At 38.6% G+C, this 20,159-nt stretch overlaps 1 protein-coding gene across 1 annotated transcript in view; it reads left to right on the plus strand.

Annotated features, from left to right (window-relative positions):
• The window catches only part of LOC103352135 (phosphatidylinositol 3,4,5-trisphosphate 3-phosphatase TPTE2), a 66,353-nt gene that overhangs the window by 15,628 nt on the left and 30,566 nt on the right, over window positions 1–20,159 (plus strand). The window contains exons 9-16 of the mRNA XM_017350319.3: window positions 1,614–1,661; window positions 5,943–5,987; window positions 6,903–6,956; window positions 9,442–9,492; window positions 11,057–11,212; window positions 18,308–18,427; window positions 19,770–19,869; window positions 19,994–20,057. Of these exons, the coding sequence (XP_017205808.2) occupies window positions 1,614–1,661; window positions 5,943–5,987; window positions 6,903–6,956; window positions 9,442–9,492; window positions 11,057–11,212; window positions 18,308–18,427; window positions 19,770–19,869; window positions 19,994–20,057 (638 nt within the window). The remainder of the gene's footprint in view (window positions 1–1,613; window positions 1,662–5,942; window positions 5,988–6,902; window positions 6,957–9,441; window positions 9,493–11,056; window positions 11,213–18,307; window positions 18,428–19,769; window positions 19,870–19,993; window positions 20,058–20,159) is intronic.

Genomic DNA, 20,159 nt, shown 5'->3' on the forward strand with positions numbered 1-20,159 from the left:
CTTCTGGGTTTAGCGGGTCCCAACCTTGGCTGTTGCAAACGTGTGAGGATTAAACAAGCAAATGAACGATCTCTCTCTCTCTCTCTCTCTCTTTCTCTCCTTCCCTCCCTCAGAAATACAAATGCATTTTAAATGCTTATATATTTTTATATTTTTAAATTAAAAAATTTATTTAGTTAGTTGAAAAGAATTACAGAAAGAGAGGGAGAACCAGTACTTGTATGTGTTGCTAGTGTTGCAGATGATGGCTGAACATATTATGCCACAATGAAGGCCTTTAACACATTTTTAAATTGTATAGATTCACAGGGTACAATACGATGCTTCAATGCATTATATTTCATATAATCAGCACATCAGAGCCAATAACATTCATTAATATACATATTATTTCCTTATGCTGAACCATTTAAAGTTCTCTCCTCTAACTATCTTGAAATATATGATGTATTATCATTGACAGTAATAAGCCTACTTGCAATAGAATATTAAAGCTTATTCCTGGGTTCTAGCCCTAGTTGGGGCACCGGTTCTGTCCCAGTTGCTCCTCTTCCAGTCTAGCTCTCTGCTGAGGCCCAGGAAGGCAGTGGAGGATGGCCCAAGTGCTTGGGCCTTGCATCCACATGGGAGACCTGGAGGAAGCATCTGCTTCCTGGCTTCAGATCGGCGCAGTGCGCTGGCAGTGGCAGCCATTTATGGGGTGACCAATGGAAGGAAGACCTTTCTCTCTGTCTCTCTCTCTCACTAACTTTGCCTGTCAAAAAAAAAAAAACCAAAAAAACCCAAAATACTTATTCCTGATAATTGTAATCTTTTTAAAAAATGATTTATTTATTCATATGAAGAGCATGACAGAGACAGAGAGAGACAGACAGAGAGAGAGAGAAAGTGAGAGAGAGAGAGAGAGAGAGAGAGAAAATCTTCCATCCATGTTTACTCTCCAAACGTCCACAAAAGCCAGGTCTGGGCCAGGTTGAGGTAAAAATCCAGGAACCCTTTCACTCCTACATAGGTGGCAGGAGCCCAAACACTTCAGTCATCTTACGTTGCTTTCATATGCACATTAGCAGGAAGCTGGATTGGACGTCAAGTAGCTTGGACTCAACTGTGCTCCAATATGCCACGTGGGTGTCACAAGCAGCGGCTTAACCTCACTGTGCCATAATACCACACCCTCTGACTGTAACTTTTAACTTGCTGAGATACTCTTCCCCATTCCCACCTACCTTCTCAGTTCTCAGATAAGCACTATTCTACTCTTTACCTCTATGAACTAGACGTCTTTAGATTCTATGTATTAATGAGGTTTTACTGTATTTGTCTTTATGGACCAGCTTTTTCATTTAATATATTTCTAGTTCCATTAATGTCATTGCAAATGACAAGATTTATATTTTTAAATGCTAAGTAGCCATCTTTTGTGTATATATCTATATACCACATTTACTTTATTTATTTATTGATAGATATTTAGTTTGATTCCGTATATTGACTCTTCTCCTGCAATAAGCAGAAGAATTATGAATTGTATATAAATTATATCTAATTTGAGCCAAAAAGTTAAGCCTAGGAAGTTAAGTGGCATCTGATTATATGTATTTTAAATTCTTTAGCTCTCCTTCACGTGGACCAGCACCTTTTGGTGAAGTTATCAATGAAATGTGAGACATAAATGAATACATAAAGATACATTAACAAATAATTACAGAAGGAACAGGTTTTTTCAACTATTTGTTGAACTCTTAACATAGAGTTAATCATATGTGTGTAAAGCTAATTGAATAGATTTTAGTTAAAAAAATAAGGGAGGAGAAAGAGGGGTGGGAGACTGGGTAGGAGGGTGGGTACAGTGGGAAGAATTACCTTATCTATGAAGCTGTAATTATGAAATATATGGTTAGTATTTCTTAAATAAAAGGTTTCTGAGAAAAAATAAATACAAATAGATGGATAAGATATATAACTTCTACATACATACACACTCTATCTCACACACACACACACATCCATTGATTATGGACTCACACATACACACAGATAGGTGGAGATTGAGATATAGGAACTGGGGATGGTACTGCAGTGCAGTGGGTTAACGTCCTGGCCTGAGCGCTGGCATCCCATATGGGTGCCAGTTCGAGACCCAGCTGCTCCACTTCCTGTCCAGCTCTCTGCTATGGCCTGGGATAGCAGTAGAGGGTTGCCTGAGTCCTTGGGCCCTGCACCCAAGTGAGAGACTAGGAAGAGGCTCTTGGCTCCTGGCTTCAGATTGGCACAGCTCTGGCTGTTGCAGCCATCTGGGGAGTGAACCATTGGATGGAGGACCTTTCTCTTTCTGCCTCTCCTCTCTCTGTGTAACTGTGACTTTCAAATAAATAAATAAATCTTTAAAAAAAGAGATATAGGAACTTCACAGTCAGGAGAAGCCACAGCAATGGAGAGTGAGACCTTCACACTAGACCATCTGTAGGTAAATTTCCATCTTTCAAAGATTGTACTGGATAAAAGAAAAATAGATCATGGAAGATGCTTCTTCCTGTTAGTGTATTATCACCATTAGTCACAGGAAAACACTTAGGAAACTCAAATGTTTTGTGTATGAGATTTTAGTAAAGTGGGCCAAGCATAGGGGGTTGGGGCACTCAGTATTATTTGGAACAAAGAGTAGTGAAGAGGGAGCAAAGGAACCTTAAGCAAAAAAGAGGAACAAAAAGCTAACATCCCTGGAAAAGTCACCTCTCGAGTGCTCTGAAAACATGTTATGGCTGGTTGCATGTCTACCATCTTTTCATCTGGCATCAGTGCTTAAATGCTTATATTTCAAAAAAGAAGGATATCAAATAAAGAATCTAATGTGAAATCTTAAGGACTTAGAAAAATAAGAGCAAACCAAATCCCAAATTAAAAGGAGCCAAGAAATATTAAGGTTCAGAGCAGAAATAAGTGAAGTGCAAAAAAAAAAAAAAATGATATGGAAACTAAAGAAAAGATGGGGCCGGCGCCATGGAGCACTAGGTTAATCCTCCACCTGCGATGCTGGCATCCCATAGGGGTGCCAGTTCTAGTCCCGGTTGCTCCTCTTCCAGTCCAGCTCTCTAGTTTGGCCTGGGAAAGCAGTGGAGGATGGTCCAAGTATTGGGCCCCTGCACCTGCATGGGAGACTGGGAAGAAGCACCTGACTCCTGGCTTTGGATTGGCACAGCTCTGGCTGTAGCAGTCACTTGGAGAGTGAACCAATGGAAGGAAGACCTTTCTCTCTGTCTCTCTCACACTGTCTGTAACTCTGCCTGTTAAATAAATAAATAAAATCTTAAAAAAAGGAAAATACAAAAGATCAACAAAAAGAAAAACTGATTTTTGGAAAAAATACACAAAATATATAAACCTTTAAGACCAAAAGTTAAACCTAGAAAGTCATAAAGAGTTCTGACTATATGTGTTAAAATCCAACAGGACTTTATATATATGAACATGAAACACTACATGGTTATAGAGCTAAAGTGAAGTGATATATATATAATAAAAATATATAAACATACATAAACATATAAATATATACATTTATACGTATATGCAAGCATTCATATCTATACATAGATAATGAAAGAGATGGAGATTTGGGAAGTTCATAGTCAGAAAAGTATATGGTATATAGCATCCTTGACAGTGTTTCTTTTTTTTTAACTTTTATTTAATGAATATAAATTTCCAAAGTACAGCTTATGGATTACAATGGCTTCCCCCCCCCCAACTTCCCTCCCACCCACAATCTTCCCCTTTCCCGCTCCCTCTCCCCTTCCATTCACATCAAGATTCATTTTCATTTCTCTTTATATACAGAAGATCAGTTTAGCATATATTAAGTAAAGATTTCAACAGTTTGCACCCACATAGAAACACAAAGTGAAAAATACTGTTTGAGTACTGGTTATAGCATTAAATCACAATGTACAGCACATTAACGATAGAGATCCTACATGAGGAGTAAGTGCACAGTGACTCCTGTTGTTGACTTAACAAATTGACACTCTTGTTTATGGCATCAGTAATCTCCCTAGGCTCTTGTCATGAGTTGCCAATGCTATGGAAGCCTTTTGAGTTCACCGACTCTGATCATTTTTAGACAAGGTCGTAGTCAAAGTGGAAGTTCTCTCCTCCCTTCAGAGAAAGGTACCTCCTTCTTTGATGACCTGTTCTTTCCACTGGGATCTCACTCGCGGAGATCTTTCATTTAGGTTTTTTTTTTTTTTTTTTTTTTTTTTTTTTTTTTTTTGCCAGAGTATTTTGGCTTTCCATGCCTGTAATGCTTTCATGGGCTTTTCAGCCAGATCCACGTGCCTTAAGGGCTGATTCTGAGGCCAGAGTGCTATTTAGGACATCTGCCATTCTATGGGTCTGCTGTGTATCCCGCTTCCCATGTTGGATCGTTCTCTTCCTTTTTTTTTTTTTTTCTATCAGCTAGTATTTGCAGACACTAGTCTTGTTTATGTGCTCCCTTTGGCTCTAAGTCCTATCATTATGATCAATTGTGAACAGAAATTGATCACTGGGACTAGTGAGATGGCACTGGTACATGCCACCTTGATGGGATTGAATTGGAATCCCCTGGTATGTTTCTAACTCTACCGTTTGGGGCAAGTCAGCTTGAGCATGTCCCGAATTGCACATCTCTTCCCTCTCTTATTCCCACTCTTATATTTTACAGCGATCACTTTTCAGTTAAGTTTCAACACTTGAGAATAACTGTGTATTGATTACAGTATTCAACCAAAAGTATTAAGTAGAATAAACAAAAAAATACTAAGAGGGACAACATATTAAGTTGTTCATCAACAGTCAGGGCAAGGGCTGATCAAGTCACAATTTCTCACAGTGTTCATTTCACTTTAACAGGTGAAATGAGCACCTTTTTGGTGCTCAGTTAGTTGTCACCTATCAGGGAGAACATATGATATTTGTCCCTTTGGGACTGGCTTATTTCACTCAGCATAATGTTTTCCAAATTCCTAACAGGGATCACTTTTCAGTTAAAATTTAAACACCTAAGAATAATTGTGTGTTAATCACAGAGTTCAACCAATAGTACTAGATAAAAAAAAATACTAAAATGGATAAAGTATTACATTGTACATCAACAGTCAGGACAAGAGCTGATCAAATCACTGTTTCTCATAGTTTGACAGTGTTTCTGACTAGTCTCTCTGTAGCCTATGTAGGCACCTTTCTTTTGGGGTGGATTGGATAGGAGAGAATAATGTTACAAGATGAATGCTTCCTCTTCCCTATGTTATTCATACCCTGGGCATCACTGGCCAAACTATCAGGATATCTTCAGAATCCTCTGTGTGAGAACTTATTGGACTGGCTGAAAGTAGGAAAAGGTCATATTTGGAGAAAAGGGGAGGGAGCAGATAAATCTTCAGCAGAAAGGGGAGGTGGTAATGGAGCCTGGATGTGTCCCTCATCCTAGTAAGGCAGGTACCCTGAAGCTAAAAATAACAGCATATTGGAGGGAACCCTGACTCATGCTACCAGCTACTAGACCCTGTCTAAAGGGAAGCAAGATCACCCTGATGAATTAAAGTAAGGAGTGAAGGAGGGGCTTAGGAAGCAGGGCTTTAGGTGCAATAAGCATCCTAAAGTTGAATTTCAAATAAATTCCATCACAGAAGGTTTTTACACATTGCTTCAGATTCAGTAGTAAGAAACTGCACTTTAATACTGAACCATTACATTTTTGACAGGACTAAAGTACTTAATACAGTGATATAAATTATCATTTTTAAGGAACATGGTATATTCTATTCCAAATAATTAATTTATATATGAAGTTTTTAAGGGTCAGCCAGTTTATAAGTTGAAGGGTTATTGTAACCATTTTTAAGTAAAACAGCAAATTACGCAAGTCACATGGCATCTTACTATGTACCTTTTTAATCCTCTAGTACTGTCCAGTCAGACTTGAAAACATCCCCAAGTGAATGCACAAGGTAATAAGATATAAATGAACTGGGGTGTGTGTGTGTGTGTGTGTGTGTGAGAGAGAGAGAGAGAGAGAGAGAGAGAGAGAATTTGGGATAGTCACTGTCAGGAGCATCCATGGGAATACAGAGTTCCTTCCATGCCATTCCTAATGTTCTTTTCATGGGAAGCTTATGTATGTAATACTCTTTGTTTTTAATCTTCATATAAAAACAATAATGATAGTTTGAGAAGGGAGTCTTCTTGCTTCTTACTTCACCTACTTCTCTTGTTCTTGCTTCTTACTTCACCTACTTCTCTTGTTACTGCTTACTTCACCCTTAGTTTGTAGCAGCCAAAACCTTTAGGAAAGTATCAGAAAGTATGACACTTTACTAGAGCAGGCCAAGGCTGCAGAGAAAGCCATCGGGATGGAACAAGGAAGTGGCAATGACAGCAGCTGAGGTGCCCTCAGCAGAAAAGAATAAAGCTAATGCATCCTGGATGTATCCTTCACTCTCCAGAGCTGTGCCACCATGTGAGGCTGGTGCCTACCCACAAACACACCATCATGTTAAAAGGAGCTGCCACTTCAGGTCTGCTTGACCTTACCTGAGGGGCTGTAGAGATGTTATGATCATGGAGATTGAGATGGTGACTGTACTTGAGAATCATGAAATTGGATGGAGCAAGAGAAATAGGTACCTGCAAACTCAGGGTGAATTTTGAAATAAATACTGTTACAAATTGTGGTTAGGTTCAACTGTAAACAACTATACTTAAATCTGTAGTAGTTAACTTTTTGACCTGTCTACAGTTAAACTTTTTGAAAATTTTTTAAAGATAAACCAGTTTATAAGTTAATGAGTAACTGTAACTAATTGAACTAAGATAAAATCTAGGAAATTATGTTGTATCTGATATACACATTTTTAATCCTCCAGCACCACCTTAAGTGAGTCAACAGCAATATCTGTTGATGAAGGCGTCGATGAAACGTGAGCTCTCTATAAACAACTATATTTGTATATGTAAACCAATACACATGTAAGTAGACACACACACACACACACACTCACACATACATACCCAGAGAGATGGAGATTTGATAATTTCATTGTCAGCAGCATCAGTGACAATACAGCATGTCTTTGACATTTTTCTAAAGTCTCCTTTTATCTGTAGGTACCTTTCTATTTTATAAGTTTATTATTTTTCAGCTTGAAAATTTATTGTTAACCTTTTGCCACATTCATTTCATATGTGGAGATTATGCACACACACATATATACTATTTGTTCTTCTTTTAAAAGTTTTATTTTATTTCTTTCAAAGACAGAGTCACAGAGAGAGGTAGAAACAGAGAGAGAGGCCTTTCATTCACTAGTTCACTTCCCAAATGATCACATCGGCCAGCATTGAGGAGATCTGAAGCTAGGAGCCCGGAGCTTCCTCTGGGTTTTCCAGGTGGTTGCAGGCATCCTCAGCTGCTATCCTAGGCACATTGGCAGTGAGCCAGATCAGAATTCAAGCAGTCAGGCCTTTAACTGGCCCCCATATGAGATCCTAGTGCTACAGGCAGGGACTTTAACCTGCTGTGCCAAAGCCCAGCTCCTACTATTTTTTCTTGAAAACAGATTAATATGACAAAGTCAGGTATTTATGATCATGATCAACATATGAAGAAAGAAGGAGACAGTGTCATGTACATGGTATGAATGAGAGAAGCAATATTTATAACTATATGTCAAATGATGATAGCCACACAATTTTTATACTCTCCCTGTATATTAACTTCCACAAATAAGAGAAAATATGTGATATTTGTTTTTCTTGGTCTGCTTTATTTCACATAATCTAATGATCTCCAGTTCTATCCACTTGTTCCAAATGTCTGGATTTCATTCTTTGTTATGACTGTGTGATATTCCATTAGGCATATGTGCCACATTTTCTTTTTCTAAACATTTTACTAAAATATAATTATATCACAGTTTCATTATCTGTCACCATTTGATGGATATCTGAGTTGCTTCCATGTTTTTGCTATTGTCAATTATTGAGCTGCTATAAACATGGGAGTCCAGCTACCTCTTTCATATACTGATTTCATTTGCCTTGCATATATTTCCAGGGGTGTGATAGCAAGATCATATGTCAGGTCTATTTTTAGTTTCCTGAGGAATATTCATCATATTTTGCATCCGATTTGCATTCCCTCCAACACTGTTTGAAGCTGCACTTAAATTGCATATTTTGATAAGAACAAAATAGTCTGAATTGTATATTTACTCTGGATAGTTTTGAAAAGATGCAGAAAAAGAATAGAGAGGCTAGTGTCATTCCAAGCTACTCCTTTGTGCCTCCATGTTTCTGTCAAGCATGGTTCTCTGTGGCCACACTGTTAAGCAATTTCAGGGTTGTAACAATTCTTTGCTTCCTGGAGATCCAGTGCACTGCAGGAGTCAGAAAGGGCTTGTAATAAGAGGATGCCTACCTCAAGGTAAATTTTACTTCATTAATCAATCAGTTGCCCATCTACCTAAGTCTTAGCTCCTTAAGCTTGAGTGGAAAAGGTGGGTGCAGGTAGATTAAGGGGATATTAAAAGTATTGGAGCTTTCTTATATTTAAGGTTAACCTAACAACATTCATCCATGTCCTAAGTTCTGCTCAGTATCTGTTCGCTCCATTCTCTAGTTTTGGGCACAGGCTGTCAGAGCTGTGTTGTGATTGATTCCACTTGGGATGGAATTTGAGTCTTGCATTGGAGGTTTCAGCAGGGTAGGAAATCGGTCCCCAGTAGTTACCTTGTCTGTAGCCATGTGGTAAAATGAAGCATCACTAGAGACTACATCAACCAGGCTTTTGTTCCTGTCATGAATGGAAGGCGCTCAGTCTTTAGGACATTTTTCCTTGGAAATATGTGCCTAACTTCCTTACCTCCAAAGTACATTTGCAACACCAACTGTAGCTCTCATTAATGATTATCTGTTCACTGGGAATCCAGTAGCAACAAATGAACATTATAGGATAAGAATACCATTTATTCCTGATGCCCATCCCTGAAATCTCTTACTGCTGTGGATCCTGAGGTCTATCCTGAATCTGGTGACCTGCCCATGATGTCCTAGCTCATTCATGTAAGAGTTGATGTGAGAAAAACAGTTCTACCTTACCACTCTCTTCTTGTCCATACTATGTACATTAGTTTATGTCCCTACATTTATTATTACCATTTAGTTAGAGTCAGGGCTTTATACCTAAGGGGAATGTTACTAAATATCCACAGCTTAGTGTTCTACTCACACACAAAACCTGATGTTGCATAAAGCTAAACACATTTCAGTTATTAGCAAAATGGACTTTGTTTTACAACTTCTGAAAATTTTTCTTGTAAAATTGTGAAGTGCCTTCCTGAATTAAAATCATAATGTATTTTAATGGAAATCTGTGATTGATTGCGTATTTCCTTCTTTTTGCAGCAGCAGGATAAAGAACATTGCTCGCTTAATTGTATCATCCTTTGCATTCAGGTGATACTTTTAAAAATAATTTAATTAAATATGTATGATATTTAATATCATTATTCTAATGGAAAATTATATGTAAACAAAACAAAAATATTTTACCATTAATATGGTGTTAAATAACTATGCTATTGCAGTATTAAAGCAGTCATAAACTATATGTGTTTTTTTTTTAAATGTTGTTAAATATACCATGTGCTTTGCTTTTATACAATCTAATTTGTCTTGGATTTATGGCTTAAGCTGGACATCAGGACTTGCAAAGAACTAGTATTTGCCTAAATCTAACAGTAATATACTGGTATGTTTTCTATCTGTACAAGTGAAAATAATGCGGCAAACAAGATAAATTTCCATAGGGCATTTTGTTAAATACCATACACACTAGAATTACTTTTTAATTTTGGAACCATTTTACTAGTTCCTCTTCTGTACACAGAGGAGAGGAAGACTTCATACAGATTAATACAATATAATTCCTTTTAAATTAATATTCTCATTTAAGTTGGAATTATCACAAAGTACATTGAAGATTAATTCATCATCACATACTGCTAATAATATAATCAATTTCTAAGGAATGTGTTTAGAATTTATAAGAAAAAGATGTAGGAGGCACTTTAAAGTTCAACAATCAAAATACTGATATAATTAAATTATTTTTTATGTGAGAATTACTGGGTCAGAAGCACCCATGAATATGTACTGTTGAAACAAATACTGATAAAAAAATTAACTAGTCAAAGTTGTCTTTGAAGACCTTGATGCTAAATATGCCCACACTTGGTTTTTATTACCAAATTCTTAAATATTCTCCAGATTAATAAGGTTTAAATTTTATGGGAAATTCATAGCTACTCCTTATGAAATTCTCAAGTTACAAGCATAATTTACAAACAGAGACATATAATTCTTTTTTTTTTTTTTTTTTTTTTTTTTTTTACAGGCAGAGTAGACAGTGAGAGAGAGAGACAGAGAGAAAGGTCTTCCTTTGCCGTTGGTTCACCCTCCAATGGCCGCCGCGGCCGGCGCACTGCGCTGATCCGATGGCAGGAGCCAGGATCCAGGTGCTTTTCCTGGTCTCCCATGGGGTGCAGGGCCCAAGCACCTGGGCCATCCTCCACTGCACTCCCTGGCCACAGCAGAGAGCTGGCCTGGAAGAGGGCCAACCGGGACAGAATCCGGCGCCCCGACCGGGACTAGAACCCGGTGTGCCGGCGCCGCTAGGCAGAGGATTAGCCTAGTGAGCCGCGGCGCCGGCCAGAGACATATAATTCTAATATTGTTTTCCTGCTGTGTCTTGAGGAGTCAGTCTGATATGCATCCTATAAAAAGACACGGTAACATGTTGTAAAATAGGCTAGTGCGAATTTTATTCACCAGCTACTGCTTTGGTTGGGTGAAAACTGAATAATTTTTTTGAAATTCTGAGGCAACATGGTCCTTCCTTTAATTTGACATTTAATTTTAAATAATTACATATTGCTATCTGATTATTAAACTAAATATAGTCTAACTTTAGAGCAAAAATCTATCTGCATAATCATTATTTATATTTTATTTATTATAGAGTATTTGGAATTCTACTCATATTTGTGGATATATTTCTCATCATGTCAGATGTACTTTTCAACGAAAACACAATGGTTTTGGAATTGCGTTCAGCTTCTTTGGCTATTGCACTCTTTTTTTGCTTTGATGTTTTACTCAGCGTATATGTTGAGGGGTAAGTCTGATTCTTTTTTTTTAGCACACAAAATAATTTTATATTATCATAAGACACATTCAAAATAATTAGTAGGTCAGTCCAACCAAATGTGTCCCTCTTTATCAGAATCATTCTCCGGGATGGCACAGTCCGTAGAGAAATAGCAACTCCAATCCCAGATTTTCATTGATTGCATGTTAATAGTATATATTCTCCAACAGTGCATTCTAGAAGCTTCTTTGAACAGATAAAGCTTAAAGAGAATGCAAAATAGGACCAGGCAGCTGATGTGTCAATATGTACATTAACAGGGGGAACATGTATTGAATATAGATAACAAAAATCCTCAACAAGATATGAACAAATGATTCCAGCAGCACATCAAAAGGATCATTCATCACAATCAAATGGGATTTATCTTGGGGATGCAAGGATGATGGAAACAACGTCAATCAATTATATACCACATCAAAGTAATGGATAAAATCCTGATGATCTTAATAGAAACAGAAAAAGCACTCAGTAAAATCCAATCAACTCATAATGAAAACTCCGAACAAATTAGGTTTATGAAGAGTGTACCTCAATAATAAAGGCTATAGATGAAAAACTGATAGCCAACATTGCACTGAATGGGGAAAAGCTGAAAGCAAGTTCTCTAAGATCCAGAATGACACAATGTAATGTCCTCTCTCAGTACTTATATTCACTACCACACTGGAAGCTTTGGCCAGATTCATTAGGCAAGAGAAAAAACTAAAAGGCATGTAGGAAGACAAAGTCAAAATATACATATTTGTAGATGATATAATTCAATGTACAGAAACACCTAAATATCCCACCAAAAGAATGTTAGAAATAATAAACAGATGGGTCTGGCGCTGTGGCATAGCAGTTAAAACCACTGCCTGCAATGCTGGCATCCCATATAGGTGCTGGCTCAAGTTCTGGCTGCTCCACTTCTGATCCAGCTCTCTGCTATGGCCTGGGAAAGCAGTAGTAGATGGCCCAAGTCCTTGGGCCCCGGCACCCATGTAGACCTGGAAGAAGCTCCTGGCTCCTGGCTTCAGATCGGTGCAGCTCCAGCTGTCAGGGCCAATTGGGAAGTAAACCAGCAGATGGAAGACCTCTCTCTCTCTCTCTGTCCCTCCTTCTCTCTCTGTGTAACTCTGACTTTCAAATAAATAAATAAATAAATCTTTTTTAAAAAAGAAATAATAAACAAAAAAGTTTGTAAAGTTGGAGGACACCAAATCACCAAGAAAAATGAATAGCATTTAAAAAGTTTTATTTATTTAAAAAGCAGAGTGAAAGAGAGCAAAAAGCAGAGACAGAGAGAAAGATCTTCCACCTGCTGGTTCACTACCCCAACAGCCATGTCTAGGCCATGTCTAGGCCAGGTCTAGGCCAGGTCTAGGCCAGGCTGAAGCCAGAATCCAGGAACTCCATATTGGTCTCCCACATGGGTGATAGGGGCCTAAGTATTTGAGCTATCATCTGCTGCCTTCCCAGACACATTATTAGGAAGCTGCATCAGAAGCAGAGTAGCTGGGATTCAAACCAGGCACTCCAATATGGAATGTGGGTGTCCCAAGTGGTGGCTTAACCTGCTGCACCACAACGCCTGCTCCACTGGCAGCCTTGTTATATACCTATAATGAACTTTCTGAGAAGGAAATCATAAAATCAGTCTCATTCAAAAGATCCATTTTTTAAAAAGCATCATGGAATAAATTTAATCAAAGATGAGAAAGACCTCTACAATGAAAATCACAAAACATTGATAAAAGAAATTGAAGAATACACACATACAGATGGAATGAGGTCCCATGTGGATTGGAAGAATTAAGATTGTTAAAATGTCCACATTACTCAGTGCAATTTACAGATTGAATACAATCATCAAAATACCAATGACTATTCTTTACATAACTAGAAAAAAATCCTAAAATTCACATAAAAGCACAAAAGACCCCCTAGAGCCAAAGTAATCTTGAACAAAAAGAACAAAGCTTGAAGCAACACAAACATGTCATCAAGTGATAGTAACGAAAATATCATGGTATTGGCATAAGGATACATAGAACAATGAAACAGAATAGAGATCCCAGAAATAAATCCACACATCCATAACCAACAGATTCTCAACTTAGTCACCAAAAATATACAATGGAAAAAGGACAATGTCCTCTATAATGATGGTGGGAAAGCTGAATATCCATAGACAGAAGATTAAAACATCACCCTTCCCTACCTCTCACCCTATACAAATATCAACTCAATATAGATCAACCTAAATATAAGGCCTGATACTGTGAAACATCTAGAAGAAAACATAGGAGAAACACATAAAGGCATCAATATAGGCAATGGGTTTTGGATAAGACCACAAAAGCTCAATCAACAAAAAGCAAAAATAGACAAATGGGATTTTATTGAACTAAAAGGCATCTGCATGGCCAAAGAAACAATAAACACAGTGAATAGACAAACTACGAAATAGGAGAAATATTTGTAAACTATATATCTGACAGAAGATTAATATATAGAATATGTAAGGAGCTAAAAGATGTCTACAGAAAAATTCAATTTCTAAAAAAAAATATGTTTGAAAGAGTTGCAGAGTGATAGAGGGAGACACACACACACACACACACACACAGAGAGAGAGAGAGAGAGAGAGAGAGAGATATCTTCCATTCACTGGTTCACTCCCCAAGTGGCCATAATGGCCAAGGCTAGACCAAGCCAAAGCCAGGAGCCAAGAGCCAGGATCCAGGAGCCAGGAGCTTGATCTGAGTCTCCCACATGTGTTCAGGGGCCAAAGCAGTTGGATCATCCTCCACTTCATGTTAACAGGGAGCTAGATTGGAAGTGGAGCAGCCCAAATGTGAACTGGTGACCATATGGGATGCCAGCATTATAGGCAGTGGTTTAACCCATTATGCCACAATGCTGGCCTCAAAAAATCTAATTTTAAAATGTGAAAATGATATATTAGACATTTCTCAAAAGAAGAAATTCAAATGGCCAAATTTATGAAAAATTTCTCAATCTCATTAGACATCAGTTAATACAAATTAAAACTAGTGAGATATTATCTCATCCCAGTTAGAAAGGCTATTACCAAAAGGACAAAAAAACCTATAAAGGCTGGTCAGGATGTGGGAAAAAAGAAATTCATATACCCTGTTGAAGGGAATGTAAATTAGTACAGCAGGTGTGGAGGCTCCTCAAGAAAATAAAACAGATATACCTGTGGGCAAGTCTTGGCACAATGGGTTAAGCCACTGCTTCACACACCTACATCTACACCAGAGTGCCTGTGTTCAATCCCAGCTCCACACTTCAAACCAGCTTCCCACTAATGTGCACCCCGGGAGGTAGTAAGTGATTACTCAAGTACTTGGGTCCCTGCCATACACAGAAGAGACCTGGATTGAGTTCCTGACTCCTAGCATTGAGCTGGCCCAATCCCAGGCATTGTAGGCATTTTGGGAGTGAATGAATTAGCGGATGGGAGATCTCTCCTCTCCCTCTTTAAAATAAATAAGTTTTTAAAATAAATAAGTGAATAAATAGACATTTAAAATAATAGATGTACTACACCATATGATCCAGTTATCTCACTTCACAAATTCAAAGGAAAGCAATTCAGCATGTCATAAAAACACCTGCACTCTCATGTTTATTGCTGCATTATTCACAATACCAAGATGTGAAATCAACCTAGGAGTCCATAAACATATGCATAAATAAAGAAAATGTGACATATATACACAATGGCAAATTATTCAGCCATAACAAAGAATGATATCCCATCAATTTCTTTTTTTTAAAGATTTATTTATTTATTTGAAATTCAGAGTTAAACAGAGAGAAAAGGAGAAGCAGAGAAGAGAGAGAGAGAGTAAAAGAGAGAGGGAGAGAGAGAAAGAGGGAATGAGAAAGGTCTTCCATCCACTGATTCATTCCTCAGTTGGCCACAACGGCCAGAGCTGCACCAATCCAAAGCCGGGAGTTAGGAGCTTCTTCCGAGTCTCTCACGTGGGTGCAGGGGCCCAAGGACATGGGCCATCCTCTACTGCTTTCTCAGACCATAGCAGAGAGCTGGATCAGTAGTGGAGCAGCTAGAACTCAAACTGGCACCCATATGGGATGCTGGCACTGCAGGCAGCGGTTTTATCCATTACACCACAGTGCCAGCCCCAATATCCTATCATTTTCCACAAAACGCATGGAACTAGAGAACATTATGTTAAGTGAAGTAAATTAGACACAAAGAGACAAATACTGCATGTTCTTTTACATATGTGGAAATGAACAAATAAAAAGTTAAAAGTCAACCTATATTTAGAATAGTATTTACTGGAGCCTGGAAAGGTGAGAGGGAAGTTAAAGGTTGGGTAACAGGTGCCAAAATACAGTTAGAAGGAATAAATTCTAGTGTTCTACAATACAGTGGGATGACACTAACCTATGAGATATTTTATGAATAAATTAGAAGAGAGGGGTTTGAAGACTCCAAGCATAAGCTAATGGTAAAAAGAGGGGAACATTAAGTATACTGATCTAATCAATATGATTCATACACACTTATTGACACACCACACTATAGCCTAAATGTGTACAATTATTAAGTGTTAAAGATTCTGGGGCCAGCGCCGTGGCTCACTTGGTTAATCCTCCACCTGTGGCGCCGGCATCCCATATGGCCACTGGGTTCTAGTGTTGATGGCTCCTCTTCCAGTCCAGCTCTCTGCTGTGGCCTGGGAGGGCAGTGGAGGATGCCCCAAGTGCTTGCGACCCTGTACCCACATGGAAGACCAGGAAGAAACACCTGGTTCCTGGCTTCAGATCAGGGTAGCTATGGCTGTAGCGGCCATTTGGGGGGTGAACCAACAGAAGGAAGATCTTTCTCTCTGTCTCTCTTCCTCACTAACGCTATCTGTCAAATTAGTAATAATAAAAAGGAAAGATTTGGAAAAGGTGTTTAAGGAGATATAAATGCTACCTAAGCTGATTTTATAATCACACATTAAAAACATGTATCAACTTATCAAAGTAAATACAAATATGTACAATTAAAATAACAATATTCAAAAAGAAATAGAAACACATATATGAAGTACAAATATTGATACTTTTATTAAGAGTTGAGCCATGGGACAAGCACTGTGGTGTAGCAGGTAAAGCCACCTCTTGCAGTGCTGGCATCCCATACGGGCACCAATTCTTGTCCTGGCTACTCCACTTCCAATTCAGCTCTCTGCTATGGCCTGGGCAAATAGTGGAAGACCTGTGTGGGAGACCCACAAGAAGCTCCTGCCCCTGGCTTCAGATTGGCGCAGCTCTGGCTATTGTGGCCAACTGGGGAGTGAACCAGTGGATAGAAGCCCCTCCCCCCTTCTCTGTAACCCTGCCTTTCAAATAAATGAATAAATCTAACAAAAAAAAAAAGAGTTGACTCATGTTGCTGGCACTGTGACTGAGTGAGCTAGGCAGCCACATTACAATGCCAGCATCCCATTTCAGAGCAACAGTTCAAGTCCCAGCTGTTCCACTTCTGATCCAGCTCTCTGCTAATACTTCTCTGAAAGCAGTGGAAGATGGCCCAAGTATTTGGACCCTGCCCTTACATGAAAGACTTGGATAGAGTTCCTGGCTACTGTCTTTGGCCTGGCCCACCCCTAGCCATTGCCGTCATTTGGGGAGTGAACCAGAAGATGAGACATTCTCTCTCTCTGTTAATGTCTTTGTCTCTCTGTCTCTGTGTCTTTGTCACTCTGCCATTCGAAAAAAATGAATATTTAAAAAATAATTGAATCATAATTGACATTTAACAGTATACTAAGTACTAGATGATAAATAATAAATAACTCTGTGTCTTATCTCAGAATGAAATTTTTGGAGTCGGCACTGTGGTGCAGTGGGTTAAGCTGCCACGTGCAGTACCAGCATCCCATATGGCAAGCAGTTAGAGTTCCTGCTGCTCTACTTCCAATACAGTTCCATGCTAATGCACCTGGGACAGCAGTGGAAGATGGCCCGAGTCCTTAGGCCACTGCACTCATGAGGGAGACCTGAATGAAGCTCCTGGCTCTGGCCTGGCAGAGCCCTAGCCGTTTGGGCCATTTGGGGGAGTGAATCAGCAGATGGAAGATCTCTCTCTCTCTCTCTCTCTCTCTCTCTCTCCTTCTCTTTCTCTCTGCAACTCTCTGCCCTTCAAGTAAATAATCTCTATAAAAAAGATTGCAAATTTTAGTGAGGTGAAGCGGAGACACGAAGCATGCTCTTCCCATTAGAGGGCAGTGAAGCAGCGGTCACTTTTTCTCTGCCAGCTTTCTGAGAAAGTGTGTGGTATGAGGCAAGCCTTGGACATGACCAATAGGGGAGTCAAGGACTAAGTTCTCCAGCCTCCTTTCATCCAGAGGATCTCAGAAGGCAGTATGTCTCCTCTCTGTTGACTCCCCATCCTCATGCCATTGAACTAAGCAGAGTTGCCCAAAGTCAGGTTTCTCAGTCCCTGAAAGGGGCCTCCTTGACTCAGAAGAAGCATTCCCTGGAGAACAAGTGCCCATGTCTGAAGGAGCCACTTTGAGGAAGAAGCTGTGGTGGATGGAATTCATCTTTGCCTAAAGGAGGCTACACAAGCCTGCAGGTATTCCAGTGTCGGTTCAGAGCCAGACCATGAGTTTGGTGGTCTAAATAGTGATGCTTCTTTCTCTCATAAGCTTCTCTGTTATAACTCCTCACAGCTCCAGGTGCTCTAATGCTGTGAAATATTCACCTTCCATTGCCCAACACCCACATTTCTTCTGTCACCTACATGAAATCAATGCTTGCCTTATTCTGTGGTTCTCCTCCATCTGTTACTACACTGAAACTGCCATATTAAAGCTTTAGTTATATATACAAATCTCATAATGAATATAAATTTTCTGTATGTAAAATTTCCATTCACATTTCATTTTTATCAAAATTGAATCTAGAACTTACATTTTAAATAATTATTGAAAGTAGATTGCTTAATTGGAATGAGTCAAATAATATGCACTTTAAATATATTCTTATCTTCCCTTGTGAGGGACAAACTATTTTTTTATATTGCAGGAGGAAGCAATATTTTTCTGATCTATTTAACACCTTAGATGCTGTCATTATTGCGATAACTCTCGTGATTGATATCATTTACTTCTTTTTTGAGCTAAGAATTCTGAAAGACATACCAAGGTATGAAACATATATCTCTCAGTTTTTAAATTTTTTTGTATTTTCTGTGGCATTTATTCCATATAGTCTTTTTAACTTGGAATATTCTGATTCTGTACTAAATAAGCTACTTAAAAATGAAATCTTAGATAAATTTCCACATACTTCAAACCTTTGATTTTAGCATAAGCAAAATTCAAATGACTTTAATCATGAGTATCAAAGAACAGCAAACAAAACAGAAAACCCAGAAGTGATATGGATAGCAATGCAGAGGTGGTTTTGCAGTACAGTTATCGTAGAAATGAGGAAAGTTGAGGCAAAGTTAGAACCGTTCAGGATTAGGAAATTATTTTTTACTGGAGCAATGAGGAAAAGAAGCAAATATGATTTGGGATGCACATATAGTAGGCGGGAGCTCACCAGGCTTATCCATTAGTCAAATAGCTGACTTTCTTCTATACTCCAGCTTTGATAAGGCTTCAGTTCAGACCCAATTAACTGTGTTATGTGTTAGGCTTTGGAGTTGTTTGAAAATAACAAGCTGTGGAGGGAGGGGTGGGAGGAAAGTGCCACCATATTCCTAAATCTGTATGTATGAAATATATGAACATTTTACAGCTTAAATAGAATTTAATAGAAGAAAATAGCATGAGCGAATGTGGTCCTCTATAAGCAACCTGAACATTACTTGAGGGCTTACTAGAAATGCTAGGAGAAAAACACCTTGATCCCCATTCCACACCTACTAAATCTGTGGCTCTGGCACCCAAGCAGTCTATCTTTAAACAAGCTCTTCCAGATGATGCATTTATGTGTGCCCAAGTTAGAGAAGTACTAGTCCAGAAGATCAGTTCCCAGCTAGCGCACTTGGGAAGGGTGTCAATCTGCTATCTGCCTGACGTTCATTAGCAGTGGTAGTAAACCTATGTTACTGAGGAGAATAACACTGTTGAATAGTAAGTTTGTTTTGATGGGGAAAACTTGAATATTTCTTAAACTGTAAATATTGAATAAACAAATTCTAAGAACTTATTACTATTTTTCTAGGCTGAATTTCTCAACTTATCATTATGGGCATTTTAAGTCAGATAATTCTTTGTTATGGGAAAGAGGACAATTTTATTCATTGTATGGTATTTGGTAGCAATCCTGGCTTTTATCCACTAGATGTGAGTAGCACCCCATACCAGCAGCTGTGACAATCCAAAATGTCTCCAGCCAATGCGAGGTTCCCCTAGGTGGGTGGCCAGGAGTAGGTGGCATACGTGCCCCTGGTTAAGAACCACTGCTCCAGACTTTGTCCATCCTGATAAAATCCTGTTTCTGAAACAAAAAAATGGATCTTTTAAATGTTTGTTAGGCTGGCTGTTCTGCTTCGACCTCTACGCCTTGTAATTTTGATAAGAGTTTTCCATCTGGCTTATCAAAAAAGACAACTTGAAAAGCTGACCAGAAGATTGGTGAGTGGGCAAAACATGAGTTTGGGGACATAATGGCAAGGGTTGTAGATACCTGCATAATGTTCTCTACCTCTAAGTTGATTTGTGTTTTACAAATAAGTTAATGACTGTTTTGAACTCTCAGGTTTCAGGAAACAAAAGGAGATACAACAGAGATGGATTTGACCTGGATCTCACTTACGTAACTGGTTTGTGAAGCTTAGCTGTCAATTTACTTACATTAATGTCCTATTTTTCTTGTGTGCAGTTAAATTTTTCTTTTTCTTTAGCCTTTTCTAAGTCATTTTCTT

Source organism: Oryctolagus cuniculus, chromosome 9 (genome assembly GCF_964237555.1).
Source record: "Oryctolagus cuniculus chromosome 9, mOryCun1.1, whole genome shotgun sequence".
NCBI classification, from domain to species: domain Eukaryota; kingdom Metazoa; phylum Chordata; class Mammalia; order Lagomorpha; family Leporidae; genus Oryctolagus; species Oryctolagus cuniculus.